Source organism: Impatiens glandulifera, chromosome 1, assembly GCF_907164915.1.
Source record: "Impatiens glandulifera chromosome 1, dImpGla2.1, whole genome shotgun sequence".
Taxonomy (NCBI): domain Eukaryota; kingdom Viridiplantae; phylum Streptophyta; class Magnoliopsida; order Ericales; family Balsaminaceae; genus Impatiens; species Impatiens glandulifera.
Window position 1 is genome coordinate 12,686,275 of NC_061862.1, and position 23,307 is coordinate 12,709,581.

Sequence of the window (23,307 nt, forward strand, 5' to 3'; positions counted from 1 at the left end):
TGTATTTTGACTAATGATTTGAGAAATTTGAATTGAGATGAATTTTATATTTAAAAAATATTATAACGATCTAACTTTGTGTACGGTTTATTCTTCACCTTATTTTTTTAAAAAAATTGAATATTATTTTTAGTTATACGCATTCAAACGGTCAAATAATGTCTTAAAAATTGTATAACGGTAGAAATAATTGAAAAAAAATCGAAAAATAAAATAAAATTGATATTTTATTTGTACAAATATGATAAATCAATTAAAAAAAATATAATTATATAATAAATTCTAAGTTCATCGTCTACAAAAAAAATCTTAAATATGTAAAATTGTGATAACCCGTCTAACCAAAATTTGAGTTCAAATAGTAATTTTTTTAAATTTTTTTTCTTAACTTTTCTACTTCCTACCATTTGCATTCTCCTTTTTCTCATTTTTTTTTTATTGTAACTCATTATTATTATTCTAAACCCTTTTTAAGTGTAAAAAAAATAATGTTTAAAGTATTTAAAAGTCATATATACTATGTATTAAGAAAGTCTTTAGTTAAAGTTGAGTGTTGTTATGTTTTTAAAAAAATTATTTTATTTTTTCTTTAAATACATTCGTGTTATCAACTGATTAAGCTTCACAGCCCGCTAGGGTTTTTGGATGGTAATTATTAGTCGGAAGCTCCAGGGCGAGATCGATCGAGTTCTGAAAAAAGTTCAGGAAGGAGTTGAAGTTTTTGATAGTATCTGGAAGAAGGTAAGATCTATATCATGTTGCGTGGCTGGTATTTGCTAATCAATTAGATAATCACTCATTTTATCTCTTGCATTCAGGTAGGTATACGACACTGATAATGTGAAGAATCAGAAGGAGAAGTTTGAGGCCGATTTGAAGAAGGAAATTAAAAAGCTTCAGAGGTATAGGGACCAGATAAAGACTTGGATTCAGTCCAGTGAGATCAAGGATAAGAAGGTGATCCACTTTCAGTTTCAATGCCTAATTCATTTTCACTAGTAGTTGTAAATGTTTGATTAGAATTTCAGATCGTTTTGCTAGCTAATATATGATATTCTTAATTGCAAATATTCTAACATTTGGTTTAAACTTGAAATTACCGCGCTGATTAGGAATCTTTCATAGCTAAATTATGTTCTTATTGGGTCTATTTCCAAATTGTGGCACAATTGTAGTTCTACTTTTTCCTATACACATTTTCTATTGTTTCAAGGAGTTCTGTAGAAGTCTATTTCAACTTTTTTTCTGCAGGTTACATGGTTTTGCATCGTATGCTAGGGATTTATGTCACCTTATAGTTTGTGAGTTAAGCTGTGACAATCCGATAATACTGCGCACTGAATACATAAACTTTAGATTGACATAATTTTCTTTGATAAATGTTGAAATAGGTTAGTGCCTCTTATGAGCAGGCTTTGATGGATGCTCGCAAGGTCATTGAAAAGGAAATGGAAAGATTTAAGATATGTGAAAAGGAAACTAAGACAAAAGCATTCTCAAAAGAAGGCCTGGACCAACAACCGAAAACGGTAACCCTTTCACTGCGTTATCTGTGTGCATTTAAATAAAGTTACTTAGGTTCCTTTATAACTGTTTCTATTTACATCGTACACGTGACTTGAAATTGGAGAAAGAAATCCACCAAAACTGGCTCATTCAATCATTTTGCATTGCTTTTGGCAGGATCCCAAGGAAAAGGCCAAAGCAGAAACAAGAGATTGGTTGAACAATGTGGTTAGTGTTTCATTATATTCTTATTTAAACTGAAGATTTATGTCGCAATACAACTGCCATTGTTGGATGTTTCTTAGTGCAACTAATTACTTGAAGGGTTGTAGCCCATGATATTTCTAATGCAATACAATTGCTGTTGTTGCATGTGTATTACTGTTTGCTGAAGTTATTTTTTTTCTTCTAGTTTCCAGTAACTCTATCAATTTAATATGAGCTCCTCTTGATGGATAAAATTTAAATCTCATCATGTTTTGGTTGTTTTTCTTTCTGTTCATCAAGTTGCAAAGTGAGGGGCATTGTCAACGTTTATTTTTATTTTCTTAGTTTCTAAATTATATCAACTCTGTTATGTCTTTCAGTTGCATGGTCTATATAACCATATATTTGTCTGACTATTTTGCATATTGTTGTTTGATATATATTTTGGAGTATTAGTCCATGAATAAAATTGTGTTCTCTTTCCCTAAATAGGTTAGTGATCTAGAATCACAAATTGATAGTTTTGAAGCTGAGATCGAGGGCCTGTCTGTTAAGAAAGGAAAGACAAGACCACCCAGATTGGTATATAAAAGAAATAATATAATAACATGATTATTACCTAAAATATTCTTTGCTAAAGAATTTTGGCATTGTATAGACACATTTGGAGTCATCCATTACCCGGCACAAGGCTCATAATTGATATTGAGGCTTATGGATATTACAGGAGGACTTTGATGAATTTAGTGATGTTGATGATCTTTATAGTTCTCTACCATTGGACAAAGTTGAGGTCCTTGAAGATCTGGTTACACCCCACCAGGTCTTACTATGGTGAAATATTTTTTTTTTTCATGGCATTTCCTTCACTTGAATATACTTTTCATTTTATCTGGAATTATCTTTTTGTTTCTTACTTGTTTCATCCTGAATATACTGCATGTTTTCTTATCTTAAATTTAAAAACGGGCATTTTCTCTAGTGTTCATAACTTTGTCCTAGTTCCAAATGTCTACATTTAAATAAAGCTCACGCCTATGTCAAAATCATAACAGTGTTTCAAATTTGGACTAAAGTATCTATACATTGTCATCTAAATACAATTGGGTGATTTTCATTTCAAGTAGGATTTTCATAGTAGTAGATGGTGGCCCATACTGCAAGGTTTTAAATATGGATATTGCATTTACGAGAAAGTTTGGATCTCTATTCTTAGCAAGTTAGGATCAATTAGAACACATGCAGTATTCATGCTTTATGCTTTTTTTTGATAGGTTGGTGGTGCCTTAAGCATAAAAAATTCTTTAACAACAGTGCCTATGCAATTGATGGTATGTGCTTATTATTAATTCATAAGTTTCTGAAGAATGTGATAGGAGATAAATGTTAAGACTTTAAAGGGCCATAATAAGAACACTTGGGGGGAAGTTTAACATATGTAGGTAAGATAATATGTTAAGTTTATTAAGATCATATTGGTAGCAGTAGATAAATATTACATATTCTGGACATTATGGTTATATTTTGATTCAAAGTAATACAGACTAGTATTTGAATCTTATTAGGATTATGTTATTAGTTCTATCTATAGGATATCTTGTAAATCATTAACATGCAATGGATTATTAAGAATCTTTTGAAACTTTACGGCCATAACATACAAAAAAAAAAACAATTTTTGAATTATTTCTATACACAGTTTATTCTATACACGATAAAGGCATAATAGATTGTTACCGCCCTGACTAAGAATCTTTTGAAAATTTACGGCCATAACATACCAAAAAAAAAAAACGATTCTTGAATTTTGTCTAAAGAATTCTTGATACGTCAAAGAATTTTTTCTATTATAAAAAAGAAAGAATAAATCTCTACCTATGACGAAGGAGATGATGAACTAGGTTCACTCCCATATTGCTGCTCATCTGTTAAGTCTTCTTCGTCAATTTTGTTTTCGTGATTTTTCGAATAATCATCATCGTCAGTAAGATCGTCTGTAGAGTGGCGACGGCGACAGCGACGACGGAAGACAGGGGATGGAGGCGGCGGAGGGGGAGGGGCGGTGGCGGTGAAGACGGCGCGGAGGGCGACTTCAACAGCGTCTGTACCCGTAGACTTTGGTGGCCCCCCGTCAAGAGTGTAATACACGGCCGCGTTGGCATCTTTGATGAGGTTCATTCTTCTGATATTTTGAAGCCGACGACTAGCCTCCTGGCGGCTATTGTCGCGCCTAAGATTGCTCTTCGGTGGACTCATCTTGACTTGACTTCTTGAAATAATGACTTGACTTCTTGAAATAATGAGACAAATTAGATATATAACTGTAACAACCTTGACTCTTACTTTACTTAGACCGAGTGTTGGATTTTTAAAAACGTATATATTTAAGCGGAAAACAGAAACATTTGCGGAAGAGTTATAAAATTATGTTTGTCATTACAAAACCAGACCCTTTTAAAAACAACAAATGCCCTTTTCATTAAAATAATTACAACTTGGTTCCTTAATACAAAACATTGGGTCATTAAGTGCTAGACCTTAAAAGCACTTAAAATATAAAACATTGGGTCATTAAGTGCCAGACCTTAAAAGCACTTGAAATACATCTGTCCCTCCTCCCACACACACGCCTCCCCTGCACCCTACACACCCTCCAAGCCTCCCTTCATGAATCAACAGAATGATTTGGTTGTGTACCTACACCACACAAGTATAGTGAGTCTAAAGACCCAACAAACATATTTTGAAAAGTATATAAAAAACCAAGTAAAAGCTGACTGATATTGATATGTTGCCTTTGTAAAACTGTTTATAAAATGGTTAGAACAGAAACATCCTTGAGCACATACTGGCCCTTTACGTTTCAGAGCTGATCCTGAAAGTTAGGAATCCTGTTGAGCACATAGTTGGAAGGGCACTCTCCGGAGTCTATCCTTAAAGTCCACAACCTGAATAAACACTTGTCTGTGTGGGTAGGATCTTTTAGAGCTCGTCCCAAAAGTCCAGTCCCAATAGAACCCCATCACATATTTTGGCTTCAGACTACCAGAGCTCAACCTGGTTAGCCTTCTGCCTAGATCCATCCAGTTCATAACTCATTGTCCACAAAAACATAGTATATTTTTAGAAAAACAGAACTTACCTTTGAAACATATCATGTCTTGAAAACAGTATATACTTTGCAAATACAGATTATATAAACAAGTGTGGGTTTCTAAAGATGAGTTGAGAAAAGAACTTGCCTTATAAGATGACCTTGCTGCTATGTTATGATCCTGCTCAAGGTGCTATGGTCTTGCTTCTAAAAGTGTGCCTCTGGTTTTCTTAGTTAGAGAGATGGTGGAAAAGAATATAATGAAGGAAGGGGTGTTCTATATATAGTACTAAAAAAAAACTGATCACATGCTTGTCACTTGTTGGTTTTACTAATATAATAATAAAAAGGGCTGGTCACTTGCTAGTTTTAGTCACGGGCTAACAAAAGATGACTGGTCACCTGCTTCTCCTAGGCATGGGCTAATAAAAATGGGGTCACCTGTTTGTCATCACTTAAGTATATAATATAATAATACAAAGGACTTGTCACCCACTTGTCTTAGGCATGGGCTAATAAAAATGGCTCGTCATCTACTTGTCATAGGTATGGGCTAATAAAATGGCTTGTCATCTACTTGTCATAGGCATGTGCTAATAAAAATGGTTGGTCATCTACTTGTCATAGGCATGGGCTAATAAAAATGACTTGTCATCACTTAAGTATAATAATATAATAATACAAAGGGATTGTCACCCACTTGTCTTAGGCATGAGCTAATAAAAATGGCTGGTCATCTACTTGTCATAGGCATGGGCTAATAAAATGCCTTGTCATCTACTTGTCATAGGCATGAACTAATAAAAATGGCCTGTCATCACTTAAGTATAATAATATAATAATACAAAGGCCTCGTCACCTGCTTGTCATAAACAAAACGGGATGAAAAATATAAACAGTCGGACTCCCCGGTCGGACCCCCTCGGTCGTGACATAGATTTTCTCTCGGTCGGACCCCCTCGGTCGAGACATAGATTTAACCTCGGCCCCGGCCCCGATTTTGACCTGGGCCCTTGGTTTCTGCCTAAAATGAAGTTTACTCGGTCTAAAATGAAATTTTGGGTGTGACAACACGATCATACTTAAAATGAATTTCGACCCCGAAATTAAAACATACCGAATAAATCGGGATACTTCTGTTGCATATCTTCTTCTACTTCCCAAGTGGCTTCATCAACAGAATGGTTGCTCCAGAGTACCTTCACCATGTTGATTTCTTTATTCCTTAGCCTTCGGATCTGCCTTGCAAATATTTCTGTTGGGACCTCTTCATAGGTCAAGTTTGGTGTCCATTGCATTACATCATGATGGATGATATGGGTCGGATTTGGATTGTATTTCCTTAGATTGGAAACATGAAAGACGTTGTGGACTGTATCAAGGGTTGGGGGCAGGGCAAGTCTGTAAGCCACATCACATATTTCCTCCAGAATTTCAAAGGGGCCGATGTACCTTGGGTTTAACTTGCCCTTTTTCCCAAATCTGATGATACCTTTGCAAGGAGAGACCTTTAAGAAAACGTGGTCTCCCCTATTGAAACTTATATCCCGACGCTTCTTATTAGCATAACTCTTCTGCCTACTTTGAGCTGCAAGCAGCCGCTCCCGGATCTTGCCCACCATGGCCACAGTGTTGGATACGATTTCTGGCCCAATAATAACCCTCTCGCCTACCTCGTCCCAATGTAGTGGTGTCCTGCACTTCTTCCCATATAATGCTTCAAAGGGCGCCATTCCAATGGAAGATTGGAAACTGTTGTTGTAAGCGAATTCAATCAAAGGCAGCCTGGGTTCCCAATTACCTCCATAGTCAATAAGACAGGCCCGCAGCAAGTCCTCCAGTGTTTGGATCACACGCTCAGATTGGCCGTCGGTTTGAGGATGAAAAACTGTGTTGAAGGATAGTTTTGTTCCAAGACCCTTGTGAAGACTCTCCCAGAAATGAGAAGTGAGACGTGGGTCTCGGTCAGAAACTATCCTTGCTGGGATACCATGCAGCCGAACTATCTCTTGCAAATACAACTCAGCATACTGAGTCATTGAAAAGGTGGTGCGAATTGGCAGAAAGTGGGCTGACTTGGTGAGGCGGTCCACATGAAGGGAGGCTTGGAGGGTGTGTAGGGTGCAGGGGAGGCGTGTGTGTGGGAGGAGGGACAGATGTATTTCAAGTGTTTTTAAGGTCTGACACTTAATGATCAAATGTTTTATATTTCAAGTGATTTTAAGGTCTAGCACTTAATGACCCAATGTTTTGTATTAAGGAACCAAGTTATAATTATTTTAATGAAAAGGGCCTTTGTTGTTTTTAAAAGGGTCTGGTTTGTAATGACAAATATAATTTTATAACTCTTCCGCAAATGTTTCTGTTTTCCGCCTCACCAAGTCAGCCCACTTTCTGCCAATTCGCACCACATTTTCAATGACTCAGTATGCTGAGTTGTATTTGCAAGAGATAGTTCGGCTGCATGGTATCCCAGCAAGGATAGTTTCTGACCGAGACCCACGTTTCACTTCTCATTTTTGGGAGAGTCTTCACAAGGGTCTTGGAACAAAACTATCCTTCAACACAACTTTTCATCCTCAAACTGACGGCCAATCTGAGCGTGTGATTCAGACACTGGAGGACTTGCTGCGGGCCTGTCTTATTGACTATGGAGGTAATTGGGAACCCAGGCTGCCTTTGATTGAATTCGCTTACAACAACAGTTTCCAATCTTCCATTGGAATGGCGCCTTTGAAGCATTATATGGGAAGAAGTGCAGGACACCATTACATTGGGACGAGGTAGGCGAGAGGGTTATGATTGGGCCAGAAATCGTATCCAACACTGTGGCCATGGTGGGCAAGATCCGGGAGCGGCTGTTTGCAGCTTAAAGTAGGCAGAAAAGTTATGCTGATAAGAAGCGCCGGGATATAAGTTTCAGTAGGGGCGACCACGTTTTCTTAAAGGTCTCTCTTTGCAAAGGTATCATCAGATTTGGGAAAAAGGGCAAGTTAAGCCTGGGCCCAAGGTACATCGGCCCATTTGAAATTCTGGAGGAAATAGGTGATGTGGCTTACAGACTTGTCCTGCCCCCAACCTTTGATACAGTCCACAACGTCTTTCATGTTTCCAATCTAAGGAAATACATTCCAAATCCGACCCATATCATCCATCATGATGTAATGCAATGGACACCAAACTTGACCTATGAAGAGGTCTCAACAGAAATAATTGTAAGGCAGATCCGAAGGCTAAGGAATAAAGAAATCAACATGGTGAAGGTACTCTGGAGCAACCATTCTGTTGATGAAGCCACTTGGGAAGTAGAAGAAGATATGCAACAGAAGTATCCCGATTTATTCGGTATGTTTTAATTTCGGGGTCGAAATTCATTTTAAGTAGGATCGTGTTGTCACACCCAAAATTTCATTTTAGACCGAGTAAACTTCATTTTAGGCAGTTTCCAAGGGCCCAGGTCAAAATCGGGGCCGGGGCCGAGGTTAAATCTATGTCTCGACCGAGGGGGTCCGACCGAGAGAAAATCTATGTCACGACCGAGGGGGTCCGATTGGGGAGTCCGACTATTTATATTTTTCATCCCGTTTTGTTTATGACAAACAGGTGACGAGGCCTTTGTATTATTATATTATTATATACTTAAGTTATGACAAACATTTTTATTAGCCCATGCCTATGACAAGTAGATGACAAGCCATTTTATTAGCCCATGCCTATGACAAGTAGATGACCAGCCATTTTTATTAGTCCATGCCTAAGACAAGTGGGTGACAATCCCTTTGTATTATTATATTATTATACTTAAGTGATGACAAGTGATTTTTATTAGCCCATGCCTATGACAAGTAGATGACCAGCCATTTTTATTAGCCCATGCCTATGACAAGTAGATGACAACCCATTTTATTAGCCCATGCCTATGACAAGTAGATGACCAGCCATTTTTATTAGCTCATGCCTAAGACAAGTGGGTGACAAGTCCTTTGTATTATTATATTATATACTTAAGTGATGACAAACAGGTGACCAGCCATTTTTATTAGCCCATGCCTAGGAGAAGCAGGTGACCAGTCATCTTTTGTTAGCCCATGACTAAAACCAGCAAGTGACCAGCCCTTTTTATTATTATATTAGTAAAACCAACAAGTGACAAGCATGTGACCAGTTTTTTTTTAGTACTATATATAGAACACCCCTTTCTTCATTATATATTCTTTTCCACCATTTCTCTAACTAAGAAAATCAGAGGCACACTTTTAGAAGCAAGACCATAGCACCTTGAGCAGGATCATAACATAGCAGCAAGGTCATCTTATAAGACAAGTTCTTTTCTCAACTCATCTTTAGAAACCCACACTTGTTTATATAATCTGTATTTGCAAAGTATATACTGTTTTCAAAGGCATGATCTGTTTCAAAGGTAAGTTCTATTTTTCCAAAAGTATACTATGTTTTTATGGACAATGAGTTATGAACTGGATGGATCTAGGCAGAAGGCTAGCCAGGTTGAGCTCTGGTAGTCTGAAGCCAAAGTATGTGCTGGGGTTCTATTGGGACTGGACTTCTGGGACGAGCTCTAGAAGATCCTACCCATACAGACAAGTGTCTATTCAGGTTGTGGACTTTAGGGATAGACTCTGGAGAGTGCCCTTCCAACTATGTGCTCAACAGGATTCCTAACTTTCAGGATCAGCTCTGAAACGTAAAGGGCCAGTATGTGTTCAAGGATGTTTCTGTTCTAACCATTTTATAAACAGTTTTACAAAGACAACATATCAATATCAGTCAGCTTTTACTTGGCTTTTTATATACTCTTCAAAATATGTTTGCTGGGTCTTTAGACTCACTATACTTGTGTGGTGTAGGTACACAACCAAATCATTCTGTTGATCCATGAAGGGAGGCTTGGAGGGTGTGTAGGGTGCAGAGGAGGCGTGTGTGTGGGAGGAGGGACAGATGTATTTCAAGTGCTTTTAAGGTCTGACACTTAATGACCCAATGTTTTATATTTTAAGTGCTTTTAAGGTTTGACACTTAATGACCCAATGTTTTGTATTAAGGAACCAAGTTGTAATTATTTTAATGAAAAGGGCCTTTGTTGTTTTTAAAAGGGTCTGGTTTTGTAATGACAAACATAATTTTATAACTCTTCCGCAAATGTTTCTGTTTTCCGTTTAAATATATACGTTTTTAAAAATCCAGCACTCGATCTAAGTAAAGTAAGAGTCAAGGTTGTTACAGTTGGTATGACAATGGGGTGGGGAATGCATTTACCATCCTCGCTCCGTTTTTTTTCGGGGATTTTTGTACTGTTAATAAAATATATATATATATGAGATTTGTTAAACTTGTTTTTTTTTTTTAATTTGTCAAAATATCTTTAAGTCTATTTGTGCCATCAAAATTGTAAAATTACAAAGAAAAACTTATTTGTTAAAAAAAATAATGTTTTAAAATTTTATATAAAATTATATTTGTATTTTTTTTATATTTATTATAGTTGGTTAGTTGATTTATTACTTGTTCCAGGAGTTGTGTTTAAAACTTTGATTTGATAGTTTTGTTAACACTCCTTTCTCAAGCAAGACACAGATGATTGGTAGAGTTATGGTTCTTGAACCTTTCATTGTGTAGTTAGGTCAACCACTTTTGTTCTGTGTTTGTGGACTTTCTGAATTTTCTTAAAGCTCCTCCTGTGCAGGAACCTTTTGTGAATATAACGAAAGATATTATTAGGGAAGCTCTGAACTTTGTGATTGGTAATGATTAGAATATGACCTTTTTTTTAGAAAATAATTAACAACTTTACTACTATGAACACCTGTCTTAAGCAGATGCCAAGAATCATCTAGTTTTGATCCATTGCAAACGAGGAAAGGTGAGTTTATGTTTTTTCATCTCCTTTTAAGCAAATCTTGGTTTTCAGTTTCAGGCAAGTATTGTTCTTCTTATTTTTCAGCACCGAACCGGTTGTTTAGTTGGGTGCTAAACTAGATGTAATGAAATTTGACATCTTGCAGTAATAATAATGCATATACATTTAGAGCTCAAACCTCATTTCTTTGTTGTTTGTTGTTCTCCTTTCTTCTTTTTACAAGTGTGCTAAAAGTATTTGATTCCAAGTATCAGGAACACCAGGTAAGCATCAATGAATGCAGTCTGCATAGTGAAGTGGATCGGCTTTCTGCTCCTCCGTCAACAACTTACCTCCCAACTCACCGTAGAGCGATGAATGAGCGTCGATTCTGTACTCCGATAGTTGTGTTATGTTGATCATAGTGATGGGTACTTTCATCTTCTCCACTATGTCTGTCACTACACTCATCATGTCCTTATTAGAACCTGTTCCCCAATGCCCCTTCTTCGTAATTGGCCTAGTCTCGTTAAAACATTTAGTCCCGTTTTTCCTGTTCCAATCCTCGCTTCTGTATTAAGAGGTCATCAACGAGCATATCAATTGTTTGTTGGGTTTTACGTAATACTACAATCTTAATGAAGAATTACAACTAGACTTAGATTGATGGACAACCTCGTGTGCGTAGGTGACATGGTGGTGAAGAACACACGAGTCTTGTTTGGGTTAATATTTGAGTCAACCCAATTTGCCCAAGTCTTTAATCCTATTTTATAACCAACCATTGTGTCCAATTCTTCAGTTCCGTCGTCGCCATTAGCAAATGAACCCCATCTGCGTCCAGTTGAAAGAAAGCCTTGATTTCTGTCCTAAATATAGTTTCCAAAAGTTTCTTAATTTTCAAATGAGGTCGATATTGACAACCATGGGATACTTACAATGCTCTCACCCTGAGGCTGCTCATCAACCAAACATATGTATTAAATGCAAGAATATCCACGCCTACCCAATACTTAGCATGCTTCTCAACTGAATCCACCTTTAGTATCCTCTTCTTTGGATCCTATAATGGGGTTGTCTGAATTTGACACTATTAAGAATGGCGCCCAGTAGAACTCGACCGTGGCATTGTATTCCTGTCAAGGGGGAAACCAAAAGAGAAATAGAAACCAATGATTAGATAAGATATGGGGGGCATTGACTTCTTTTTGGAAATGAGGCTGTATCTGAATCTAGGTTTCATGGACTTCAGGTCATCTGGGATGATGGATTGAACAAGACAGACAAATGACTTGTCTCCTACTGATTTCTTTGCAGAGAATCGCCCACGAACATTAGCCTCTTCCCTCGGAGTTTCTCTAGTGCATGCTTTGGACTAAACCTAAAGAGACAACAAACAGATACTATATCAGGATTTAAAAAATGTTTTGCACACCAAGAACATGATCAAATTGTTGGGCAGGGTATTTCAATCATAAAAAACCTGGGCAAGATACAGTCATCAGGTTGCCATTCCCAGTGACGATAATCTGAATCTGGTCTTCCATTTATAACACAAGAGAATTGTCTATCAATGTATGGGCAGGTAGTGTCTGAATATAATGGCTTGAATGAACTATTGAACACCCATTTCCCATGAGCAATGCTGCATTCATTTGGGTCAAATTTGAACCTGTCATCTATTTCCGGGTTCACTATATCGTCTTCTGTAGTCTCACCTAATTATTTCACAAATTGACAGAGATTCAAGAAGTCACAATGCAATGAAATAGATTTAGTTGATATCTGTTGTTTGATGGAAACTACTTACCATCTCATAGTGCAGCTGTAATTCTCTTGGAACAAGATCTGAACGTGAAAATAGTGCCGGAAGCAAGACTGATTCTTTCATTGTACAAGAGAGCTATAACAGCAAAAGTGCAGATCAGAAGAACTACAACGGGGAGAGGTAACCTCCATTGAATAGCTTTTATTGTGCCCATATACAGGAAGATGATTGTATTGTGAAAAAGGAAAATTGTTCCACCAGAGACAAGGCAAGTTCTTCTCTGCTGCAACTGAATGATGAGACATGTGAATAGTCGTCGTTGTGCCATGTGAATAATTGGACTATCCAAAAGATAACCAATTGTTTGACAGGACTTATTGTTAATATTTGATTACTACAAAAGGGTACCGTTTGCTAGTTAATATTTGATTACTACAAAAGGGTACCGTTTGCAAGTTAATATTTAATGTCCAAAGACTAAATATTAATGTTGTTTTTGGTATTTTATGATGAGATGTACCATTATTTTGAATTTATATGATCATTAAATTTTTTGTGAGTATGGTTGTTTATTTGTTTTGTTATCTAATTAAGTTAACACTTCTGCTTATACGGTTTTCTTGTCAACATTTTAAGTTCATTTTATATGATAAAGTTTTAAGGCTTATTTAGAATTTGTTGTTTTTTTAAGAATTATATTTAAAAAAGTTTAAATTGCTAAGGGTATTATTAAAATAAAGATTTCATAGGAAATATACCATAATATATGTTTTATTTTGTTTCAAAATTAATGCATTAAAGTTAAAGTTACACTAATGTATTCTCATGCATCTAATTTGAATTTTCTTATTCACACTTAAGTTAATTGATGCGAATTATTGTAGTTGTCTAAAGGGAGAGACTTAGTCTCTATATGAACTCACGTCATATTGTGTGTAAGGGTGTTCATCAGTTCGGTTTTTGGGTTATTCGAGTTCCTCGGTTTGGTTTATTCGAATTTTTATTTTTTTTAGCCAATTCGAAAACCGAATTCGAATTTGATATTCAGTTCGAATTTTGAATAATTCGAATTCAAACCGAACACATTTTTTTTTTAATTTTTGGAGCTAGCATAACTCAAAATAAATTGTATCAATCGAAAATTGAACCTGGGTTTATACCGTGGTAGGGTACTATTCTACCACTAGTGCTTTTGTTTTATTTTTCTTTTATTATAATTTGATTGTTTTGAACTTTTTTTTAAACTATAGAAAAATAAATAATATAAAATGAATTCGGTTTTCGGTTTGATTTTCGAGTTGAAACTCAAACTCGAAAACTAATTCGAAAACCGTATTTGAATTCGAATTGATTTGAAATTCGATTAAAAAACCGAAAATAAAATTCAAATTCGGTTTATTCAAATTCGGTCGGATATTCGGTTCAGACCAAATACTGAACATTCCTAATTGTGTGTAAGAAAATAAAAGATTAAAACAAAAATTACATAAATAGTGTTCACTTAGTAAATACCTTAAAAGATAATAAAGAAATGAAGTTGTAAGAATTACAGATATTTGCACCTGAAAGAAAATTACAAAAGAAAGTGGTGCATAAAAGAATACATATTTGTAGACACCCTATTTTTACACCTAGATACTTAATAAAAAAAGACCCGGTCCAAAATAATACTCATGTTTGTTTATTGAACCGGGAAAACAAAAATAGAAACACCTATTGGAAAACTGACTTTGAAAAGCCTGAAAGGCGAGGTTTCGAGTGACAAGTTGCAAAAGTACTTAAGTCTAGGGGTCCCCCTACTTTCAGAATAACGAGTGCGAGTTTCAAGTATAATATTGTTAATGGAGAAAGCGTGTCAAAGAGTTATTTCAAAGCCCTTTTATGAGTTGAATCCCCATTATTCACCCTGACTAAATTCCCAGAACCCGTGAAACGTTCATGTTGTACGTTTCGAAAAATCTCGAATTTTGAGTGTAATATTACTGTTTGCAAATTTGTGCAGAAAATGCTCATAAAGGGAAAAGCGAAAAAATGGGTCAACCCAAGTCAACTCGAGTCAACCCGCCAACCAACAAGTCAACTCGGGTCAACAAGGGACCGAACATGTGACAAGTGGAAATGGAAAAGAGTTGACTGGTCTTCTAGAAGAGGGAGACTTCATGAATTTATCTGGCTTCAATACTAGATGAAATTCGATTATCTTGGATGTTTTGAAAAGATAAATGAGTCCTCTTTCATATGGTGTATCTTCGATTTATTACCTTACCTGTTCTTTCAACTTCTGTAATTCAGGTAACCCCTGCAACAATGTAGACCTTTATTCAATGATTGAGGCATCGGTTATATACACCGATGTCGTTTATTTGTTTAAGAGTCCATTTGATTGTTCAATGAATTTGTTGATTGCTATGGTTGCATGTTATATTTGTTTGGTTAACTTCCTAGCTGATAGATTGTGTTAGGAACGGTTTAGATACCATTTAACTGTGGACATTAGATTGCAGGTTTGCGTATGAAATTTGTTTAGTTTGATACTGTGTTACTGCGTTTTGATTTGGATTTTTGGCTGAATAATCAATTGATAGGTGTTAGTCTGGATTTAGTGTAGTCATAGGATTTGATTAGAGTAGGTTCTATCAAAATTCGCAGTTTCGTTTTGAGAAAACTGAAGGTCCTCGTTGATCGAAAGGAAGGGCAGGTAGGCTGTTTTTTTCTTTTAGTTGCTCAATTGAAATCTCGTTGTCAAGGAAAGGTGACTCTGATTCGTAGACGAGTTCCCGGTGGTTAGGCGAATGGTCACGACGAGTGCGATTGCAATCTGGAAGAAGAAGAAGATCCAGATGATGTCGATCCCTTCTACTTGAGATCGGGATCTGTTCGAATCGACCGAATGAGTCACAACAAAGGATGGAGACGAAACCCCCGCAAGATGAACGAAATGGCGAAGCATCGTCTTCGTGCAATCTTCAGTTGCAGGTGCAGGGTTGCCGGAAATCTCCTTCGCCGGAGACGGGCGAAGAGCTGACATGCTTATTTTCTAATTCTGTCACATTCATTTCCTCCAACTTCTGTCGAGATTGCAAAGAGGCCTCTGGGCCTCTTTTATTTTTAAAATAGCCTAAATACTTTAATTTTGAATTAATTATTTAATTCGAAATTAAAGTAGTCCCTGAACTCTTTCCCTCCTTTTAGTTGAGCCCATGGACTTTCTTTTTCTTTTATTTTGATTTAGAACTTTTTAAAAAAAAAATCAAAAAAAAACTCTAAGGTCCTGTTTGTTTCCCAAATTTAACAAACAACTTTCAAGATTAGCCTTGAAAATAAATAAATACAAAAGACTCTTTAAACGAGAGTCAAATGTATGCTCAAGTTTATATGAATAAAGAAATTAAATATATTTATGATGTTGGACAAATACTTGAAGGATCATGGTTTGGATCACTAAGAAAACAACCAAACAAGTAAGGTGATATTTTAAGAACAAACATTACATACTCATATAGTGAAATCGAATCGGATAGAGATCATTTGATATTTTGATTCGAATTTTGTTTGATTCGAATTTTGTCGAAAATTTGTGCCACATAATTTTAGTTTAATTATTAGTTTAAAGAATTAATTATTGTAAGAGTGTTAAGGAGACACTCGAATTATATCAACATGATGACAAAATTTATTAGGTGTTTTATGGCAAACAATTAAAGAATCTGATTAATGAATGATATACAAAGACCACTAAAGATATTATGTGACAATAATTTGCAGTATTTTACTTTAAGAGTAATATGAGTTCGACTAAGTCGAACTATTTGGAAAATAAAGAATTCAGAATATTTACTAATCTATTGAACATATTTGGACAAACTCTAAAATTACGGATTAGTTCTCTAAATATTTGCTATCCGAAGTCTTTCATAAACATACTGTTCATATGGATATTGCATATTTAGATGATATGCAATTTTAGTGGGAGTTTGTATTGTGATACTTGTATGGATATAATTTGGAATTTATGTGCACATTAAAGATTCAGTTTCTAAAGAAATTAAAGATTCGTTTTTTTTTTTAAAAATTAAAATTATAAAGTTATTCAGATTGATCTCTATAAGGAATAAAAGAGGACCAGTTGGTATTAGACATGTTAAAGATCACACTACATGTTAATCCACGTTACACACAATGTTTAATCTATGTCATTTGATTGTATTGACATATGTGACTATTGAGGGTTTAATTACAAATTAATGTAACAAAATTGCTTTAATCTTATGTTGATATAATTGATGGACGAGATTGATATAGATGTAATTGGAAATAATAACAATATTTTGAGCTATTAATGTTATAATATACAATTGAATGAAATATTATATGACCCAAGTGGGAGATTGTTGGAATTATTTCCAATATTTGGGTACATATATTATTTATTAATTGTATATTAGTTGTTATCATAATAAAAATTAAAGCTCAATTAAAATGATCTATTAAAGCATAAATGTTATATGAGATTATTTAGACATCTATAATAAATATGGAGATATATTTGTGTAGAAGCAAAAATATCATTTATTATTTCGTTGATGGGTTGAATAATAAATGAGTATATTAGAGATAGGTCCCCAACCCATATAGATATCCCACCTATTATGTTTCTCTCATAAGACAATAAAGTTTCTGTTCATCTCTCAAGAACACTCAAGAAGACTATCGATAAAGGGTTGGGAGACTTAAACCCCACACACATTCCAAATTTAGACATTTCGATCCAAGTTCAGATCCTAACAAGAAGATCAAAGATCAAGACAAAGAGAATAACAAGAACGACTTAATGAACCGTTATTCATTCCAGATTCAAGTAAGTTTCCGCAATTACAGTTTATCTCAATTTATCGACATGAAGTATTAAAAAATATAGAATTAAAGAATACTGATTTAAATTAAAGATTATAACAATAATGTGTAGCACATTCTCCTTATGTTTTGGCCAAACATATTCTTTATGTTCCACAATCATCACCGCCCTCTTTAACATATTCTTCTGGTCTTTGGTTGTGCAATCATACCTTGAAATAACCCTCCAACGAAAAAGGTCTCCTCCGGGTCCAAAAAATCCGCAATGTCATTTGCATACTTTGGTTTCCCCATTGTGTAAATATTAAGTTCAAACTTGCTCACTTCTGTCAAGAACGTATGCACGAATGGCCTTAACTTAAACAACATCTCCATCTCATTAAAAAAGTAGAGGGATTTGTGTTTTCTGGCTCGATCTTCATTTAAATAATCATGGAATTTTATAGAATTAATTAGAGTATTGTCAAGATCTAGGACGTCCAAAAATTATTGCAATGAAATGGAAAAGCTCCTCTTTGGTTAGAGAGAAATCGTAAGCCTCCGGCAGTGCATGGATGATCGCACAAGTTCTTCAATAGTTGATCAAGATGTCATTTTTTTAGAGCCTCCGTCGCGCTGTTATGGTTCTAATTCTTTTGATATATCTCTCAAAAGCAATGGATGATCGATGCTCGGCTCAAACTAGAGGAGGAGAGTCTCCTAATTAAACTCTTTAATCTAATATAGTATTTGTTTAATGTCTCCTTAGATTTAGTCCCATGCACTAGAGAAACTCTGAGGGAAAAGTTATTTATAATTTCTTTTTATTTTAAGTAAGTTATTTAAAAAAATAACACAATAAAAATAAAATAAATAAATTTATTAAAAATTTGGATAAAAAAATGTTAAATTGGATTATCCAAATCACACTCAATCCAATTAGTATTAATTAATATTACAGATTGAATTAATATTAATCGGTAAAACTAATTGAATTTACCCATTCGCCCCTAGTCAAAAGTAATGTTAAAATACTTTTTAAAAAATGTTCCAAATTTGATTATATTAAGTAAAATCACTTTTTTTTTCTTTCTTTTAAACATTGTTATAAAACCGATTCAAATCCTGAATTTTCTAATTGAGATCATCAATATAATTTTTGTCGTCCAACCGGTAAAATCACTTGTTAGACCAATTTTAAATTTTAAAAATAAATAAATATATTGATACTGAATTTATATATAATCAAATAAATGTTAAATAAATTAATATCATTTTAAAATATAAAGTTTTATTAACCGGTTGTTATACTTATTTTATTAGTCAAAAATTAAATAATCTTTAAATATATATCCAGAAAAAAGGTGAAGTGGTTAATTTTATAAGGATATAACTCCCGGAAAAACCCTTTGGTTGGTTTCCGTGAAAAGTTCAAAATTCAAAATTCTCAATTTCAATTTGCGTCTCAGGAAATTCCTTTTAAAATAAAAATAATTATTTTTTTTTTGAAAGATTTCATTTATTCCGGACAGCTCTTGAAATTAATTAAAAAATAATTAATTTTGTGTTTCAATTTTAAATAATTCAGTATTTAATGTAATCAAATCACAATTTGAAATTTTAAAAATTATTTAGTTTAAATTAATTAAAAATAATTAATTTAGAAGATTATTTATTTTAAAACAGAGTTGTCAATTAATTTTTGAAAATCAATAAAAGTTAGACATAAATATACAAACGTATTAACTAGAGTTTTTTTTTAGTTCGTAGTTTGGTGATACTCGGGAAAGGGCTTTCGCGCTTCATCCTCCATACTCTTCTAAAATCGTTCTTTACTTATAAAGTTTGGTTTTAAAAATCAGTTGTATAACGTTTGAGTTTTAAAAGATTATTCTTCTGATCCTAGTCATGCTTCTAGGTTTTAGCATTATTTAAAATATTGAAAAACGATATTTAAAATGCTGGTACATGTTGCTGATAATAACTATGGAGGATTATACATGAAATACATTAGTCATATATTTTGAAATATTGTTAAGACTGTCATGAATGATTTAAATAAATATTTTTTTTTTTAGTAAATTCAACATCTTTATTTCACTATTTCATCCATCAAACCGGCTCAATTACCGTACTAAAATACCCTGTAATATTCTTTTAAAATATGTTTTTAATATATATTAATATTATTTAAGTATCTCTCCCTACAAGTCACGCTATCCTAAAAAATATCGTGAACAAAAAAAAATTGTATATTTGCCCAAATTCTTTCAATGCTGTGTTAATTGATCTTCAACTTGTCAAAATGGTGAAAACATCTCTTTATGCTTATTAGATTTCAAACATTCATATAAATTACAAAATTTAAATTACTTAGAATTGAAATATGAAAATCATGATGTACTAAAATGCCCAAATATAATGTTACAAAGAATAAGAAAAATGTATCATTTATGAAACTTGGACAAATGTATCAATTCATACACCAATATCGCAATATAGCACATCAACTTAAACAAAACTACGATGTTCATCAATCAAGAAATAAAGACAAAAAAAAAAAGACTCAATAAGAACAATAAAACTTGTGAGCTTCTTTGAGTATATCGTATTTGAAATGCTGCTCATAGTACTCATTCCCGATCTCCACATACATATTGATGGCGTCCATTAGCAACTCTTGATCAATTTTCTCTCCTTTGCTATGCCTATGAATCATACCCACTAAGGATTTCCTCACCTCAACATCAAGGGCTAGTTTAAAGAAAATGGAGTAGCTGGCTTCTTGCAAATTGGGCAAGCCTTTATAACTAATGTAGCGTCGTCGTTCTAGGATTAGAAAGAATGTCTCCAACCATTTGGTCATGCGTTTATAGTTATTCCATCTTATCAAAACTTCTTGCACCAATATGTCTTCTTTCATTCCCTTAAAATATGGCAAGACCTGAAAGAATGAGAGAAAGAAATCAAAAGATCATGATCTACATAAATATTGTTCATGAGTATAACTACTACGTACTAACCTTGGAAGAGATGTAATATTGAAGAACTTTATTGTATCTATCATACAATTTTTGACATTCAATACCATTTCTTGGACCATATGTTGCGATTTTGTATGTGATTGTGTAGATATTCATTAGCTCTTGTACAGAGAAATTGTCTTCCTTGATGCCTTCAATCATTTCAATTTTCTTGTCAATGGCTTCTTGCAGAATAGGCCAGGCTTCTTCTACTTTCATCCCAGTTCTATTTCGTTTCATCTCTTTTCTTGGGATCTCAGATTAATAATAATTTAGCTTCATTGAAATAGAAAATATTATATAGGCTCTTAAATAGCCTTTAAAAAAATACTAATTAAGGACTCTGATTATTAACCCACTACCTACCTAGATACTCTTAACTAACTCATAAAACTGCCCCTTGTCATTCTTGCCACTTGCTGTCTTAGATATTGGAAAAGAAAGTTTCAAATATTTTTTGTAATTAAAAATAATGAGATATTCAAATTAGAACCTAAAGATATATTTAAGAACTAATTTTTTTTTTGCAAGATTATTTATTTTTTATTTGATAATGAGTTAATTCTTAATAATTAAAAAAGAGTTATAAATCTTTGCACTTAAACAACCATTTTGAACCAGCCACCCATTCTTCAGTTTGTTCACCAATTTCCACGTCTCGTTTTTGTTAAGCGATGCCATCTCCTTTGCCATAACACACTTCTATTCAGTTCTCTCCTTGCTCTTCATCGCTTCTCTAAACAATTTCGGCTATGAATCTTGTACCTCATCTGCCATAAGTAATGTAAATCCTACCAAATCGGAGTAGCCAAATCTCTTAGGAGCTCGGATTGTCCTACGGTCTCTATCTTGTGCTAACTGGTATGAGCTAAGGTTCTCTTCCGTATTTGTACATTTCTCTTCTACCTAACCGTTTGTTTCATCCTCTTCACTAGTCTCCTCCATGTCTACTGATTCTTTAGTAATCCCTCCTAGGAACTCCACCTCAAATTCAGTCCTCTCTCTAGCGACTTCTCCAACTTCGACTGACTATGTTTCTCCATAATAGAACTCGGTTTCCCTAAAGACCACATCTTGACTAATGATACACTTGGATGTTTCTCTGTCCTTGTAAAAGAGTTTTCAACCCTTTACTCCCTCAAGGTATCCAACGAACATACACTTCTTCCCTCTCGGATCATGCTTTCCATCCCGTTGGTGCATGTAAGCCACACACCCAAATACCTTCAAGTTGTCGAGTTTTGGAGGATCGTCATTCCAAACTTCTTCTCGTGTCTTGCATTACAATGCCGTCGATGGACAACGATTGATAAATTAAACCACAGTGTTAACAACCTCACCCCAAAACTGCTTCGGTAGACCAGCCTCAAACAACATACACCGGGCACACTCAAGTAGCATTTTGTTCATTCGCTCTGCCAAGCCATTCTGTTGCGGTGTCTGTCGAACGGTTTTGTGACGAACATCCCTTCTTCCTTGATGAACTGATTGAACTCCTCGCCTAGGTACTCCAACCCATTATATGTTCGGAGCTTTTTAACCTTCTTCCCAGTCTGAGTCCTTACCATCTTTTTCCACTCATTAAATTTAGCAAATGACTTATCCTTGTGCTTCAAAATGTAAACCAAAACCTTGCGCGAACAATCATCAATGAAGGTGATAAAATACCGACCTCCACTTGGAGTTGCAGTCCTTGTTGGTCCCCACAAGTCCGAGTGGACATAAATGAGCGTCTTCTGAGTCACCTCATCTGATCGCCCAAACTTCACCCTCGTACTTTACTGTATATGCAGTTCTCACAAAACTCCAAATCATCAAGTTTCTCCTTGCCAAAATAACTTTTTTTACTCAACTCCTTCAAATCCCTCTCACTCACATGCCCCGATCTTTTATGTCATAGACTTGGGGACGATACATCTCGAGGTTCTGCCACTACCACCATATTACCAACCAATGTGTTGTCTTGAAGACTTAAAGACTCTTCTCTCGCACACCCCTCATTACCACTAGTGACCCCTTTGTGACCCTCAATATGTTCTTCTCGCCCTTCCATACAAAACCAAGTTGGTCTAGTGAGCCTAGAGAGATTAAATTCCTCCGAAGATCCGGGACGTGCCGTACTTCTGTCAATACCTTATCGATTCCATCATGCGTCTTTAAACACACTGTTCCGATCCCCATCACCCTACAAGACTTGTTGTTACCTCACAAAACTTCGCCCATGAAGTCTTCTCATAGGTCTCAAACCAACTCTCGTTAGGTGTCATATGGAACGAACACTCGAAATCTATAATCCAACGCTTGTCGGACTGATTATTGGAGACAACGAGAACATCCTCACTTTTGTACCCATTCTCGACCTCTTGAACAACTGCCGCTTCTTTGCTCTTCTTCCCGTCATTACTCAAATTTGGATAATCTCGCTTAAAGTGCCCCTCCTTGTCACAATTGTAGAACTTAGTAGATTTCTTTCCGAGAGACTTCGAATGCCTCCTCTTCTTTCTTTTATTGTATATTTTCTTGGTTCTCCCTCGAACCAAGAGTTCATCTCCACTCACATTGCTCTCTTCATTTTTCTTCTTTTGGTCATTTGATCTCAACACACTCATTAAATCATTGAGGGTAAGCTCCTCTCTCCCATGCTCGAGTATGTCTACGAATGTGTCATACAACTTCGGTAAAGAATTCAAAATCATAAGCTCCTTATCCTCATCCTTGTACTTCTCCCCGATGTTTTCTAAATCAAGGAGAATCTTGATATAAACGTCGAGGTGTGTCTGCAAATCCTTTCCCTCGATCATTCTAAACATGAAGAATCTGTACTTGATGTAGATCCGAGACGATAGTGTCTTAGTCATATACAAATATTCCAACTGAAGCCACACCTCTATTGCCGTTGTGGCACTAACAACTTCTCGCAGTACATTGTCAATGAGACTAAGAATCAAGGTGTTATAGGACCTTTCCAAACACCTCCATCTTTTTCTCTGCGTCCATCGAGGCTGTTACTTTCAATTCCCCC

At 35.0% G+C, this 23,307-nt stretch overlaps 5 protein-coding genes across 7 annotated transcripts; 2 read left to right on the top strand and 3 right to left on the bottom strand.

Annotated features, from left to right (window-relative positions):
* The first annotated feature begins 618 nt into the window (after positions 1-618).
* Positions 619-3,277, top strand: LOC124921448 (CCR4-NOT transcription complex subunit 3-like). Of its 3 annotated transcripts, none has more exons than XM_047462110.1 (7): positions 619-741; positions 823-957; positions 1,392-1,529; positions 1,684-1,734; positions 2,206-2,295; positions 2,372-2,547; positions 2,988-3,277. In XM_047462110.1, exons 1-6 carry the CDS (start codon positions 646-648, stop codon positions 2,414-2,416), a joined length of 555 nt encoding a protein of 184 aa, XP_047318066.1. In that variant the 5' UTR covers positions 619-645; the 3' UTR covers positions 2,417-2,547; positions 2,988-3,277. The 3 variants fall into 3 exon arrangements, with proteins under 3 accessions (XP_047318066.1, XP_047318067.1, XP_047318068.1); XM_047462111.1 differs by having other exon boundaries at positions 2,372-2,536; XM_047462112.1 differs by lacking the exon at positions 2,988-3,277 and having other exon boundaries at positions 1,413-1,529; positions 2,372-2,641.
* Positions 3,278-7,225: 3,948 nt separating this feature from the next.
* On the top strand, positions 7,226-10,577 carry LOC124913713. Its single transcript, XM_047454161.1, has 4 exons — positions 7,226-7,590; positions 7,782-8,152; positions 9,297-9,421; positions 10,509-10,577. Exons 1-4 carry the CDS (start codon positions 7,226-7,228, stop codon positions 10,575-10,577), a joined length of 930 nt encoding a protein of 309 aa, XP_047310117.1.
* A 318-nt stretch (positions 10,578-10,895) lies between these two features.
* On the bottom strand, positions 10,896-11,718 carry LOC124920973 (protein trichome birefringence-like 3). The gene is made up of 3 exons (XM_047461565.1): positions 11,600-11,718; positions 11,337-11,495; positions 10,896-11,232 (listed from the first exon to the last, which is right to left on the bottom strand). Exons 1-3 carry the CDS (start codon positions 11,623-11,625, stop codon positions 10,953-10,955), a joined length of 465 nt encoding a protein of 154 aa, XP_047317521.1. The 5' UTR covers positions 11,626-11,718; the 3' UTR covers positions 10,896-10,952.
* A 219-nt stretch (positions 11,719-11,937) lies between these two features.
* LOC124913812 (protein trichome birefringence-like 18) lies at positions 11,938-15,457 on the bottom strand. Its single transcript, XM_047454268.1, has 6 exons — positions 15,329-15,457; positions 14,696-14,728; positions 12,615-12,770; positions 12,468-12,564; positions 12,145-12,379; positions 11,938-12,042 (listed from the first exon to the last, which is right to left on the bottom strand). Exons 1-6 carry the CDS (start codon positions 15,455-15,457, stop codon positions 11,961-11,963), a joined length of 732 nt encoding a protein of 243 aa, XP_047310224.1. The 3' UTR covers positions 11,938-11,960.
* A 4,371-nt stretch (positions 15,458-19,828) lies between these two features.
* Positions 19,829-20,525, bottom strand: LOC124913906 (cullin-1-like). Its single transcript, XM_047454379.1, has 2 exons — positions 20,286-20,525; positions 19,829-20,206 (listed from the first exon to the last, which is right to left on the bottom strand). The coding sequence occupies exons 1-2, from the start codon at positions 20,523-20,525 to the stop codon at positions 19,829-19,831; spliced, it is 618 nt and encodes a 205-aa protein (XP_047310335.1).
* Between the last annotated feature and the right edge of the window lie 2,782 nt (positions 20,526-23,307).

Coding starts and splice junctions, on each gene's coding strand:
- LOC124913713 (XM_047454161.1), top strand. CDS start 7,226: ATGACTCAGTATGCTGAGTTGTATTTGCAAGAGATAGTTCGGCTGCAT. Junction 7,591..7,781: donor CACCATTACATTGGGACGAG/GTAGGCGAGAGG, acceptor AGGTATCATCAG/ATTTGGGAAAAAGGGCAAGT. Junction 9,422..10,508: donor ACAGACAAGTGTCTATTCAG/GTTGTGGACTTT, acceptor CCTCCTGTGCAG/GAACCTTTTGTGAATATAAC.
- LOC124913906 (XM_047454379.1), bottom strand. CDS start 20,525: ATGAAACGAAATAGAACTGGGATGAAAGTAGAAGAAGCCTGGCCTATT. Junction 20,207..20,285: donor AATATTACATCTCTTCCAAG/GTTAGTACGTAG, acceptor TCATTCTTTCAG/GTCTTGCCATATTTTAAGGG.
- LOC124921448 (XM_047462110.1), top strand. CDS start 646: ATGGTAATTATTAGTCGGAAGCTCCAGGGCGAGATCGATCGAGTTCTG. Junction 742..822: donor TTGATAGTATCTGGAAGAAG/GTAAGATCTATA, acceptor GCATTCAGGTAG/GTATACGACACTGATAATGT. Junction 1,530..1,683: donor TGGACCAACAACCGAAAACG/GTAACCCTTTCA, acceptor TGCTTTTGGCAG/GATCCCAAGGAAAAGGCCAA.
- LOC124913812 (XM_047454268.1), bottom strand. CDS start 15,457: ATGTCAGCTCTTCGCCCGTCTCCGGCGAAGGAGATTTCCGGCAACCCT. Junction 14,729..15,328: donor TTTCGTCTCCATCCTTTGTT/GTGACTCATTCG, acceptor ACATTGTTGCAG/GGGTTACCTGAATTACAGAA. Junction 12,380..12,467: donor GCTGCACTATGAGATGGTAA/GTAGTTTCCATC, acceptor TGAAATAATTAG/GTGAGACTACAGAAGACGAT.
- LOC124920973 (XM_047461565.1), bottom strand. CDS start 11,625: ATGAGCAGCCTCAGGGTGAGAGCATT. Junction 11,496..11,599: donor AGCCTCAGGGTGAGAGCATT/GTAAGTATCCCA, acceptor AACTGGACGCAG/ATGGGGTTCATTTGCTAATG. Junction 11,233..11,336: donor ATGTCACCTACGCACACGAG/GTTGTCCATCAA, acceptor CTCTTAATACAG/AAGCGAGGATTGGAACAGGA.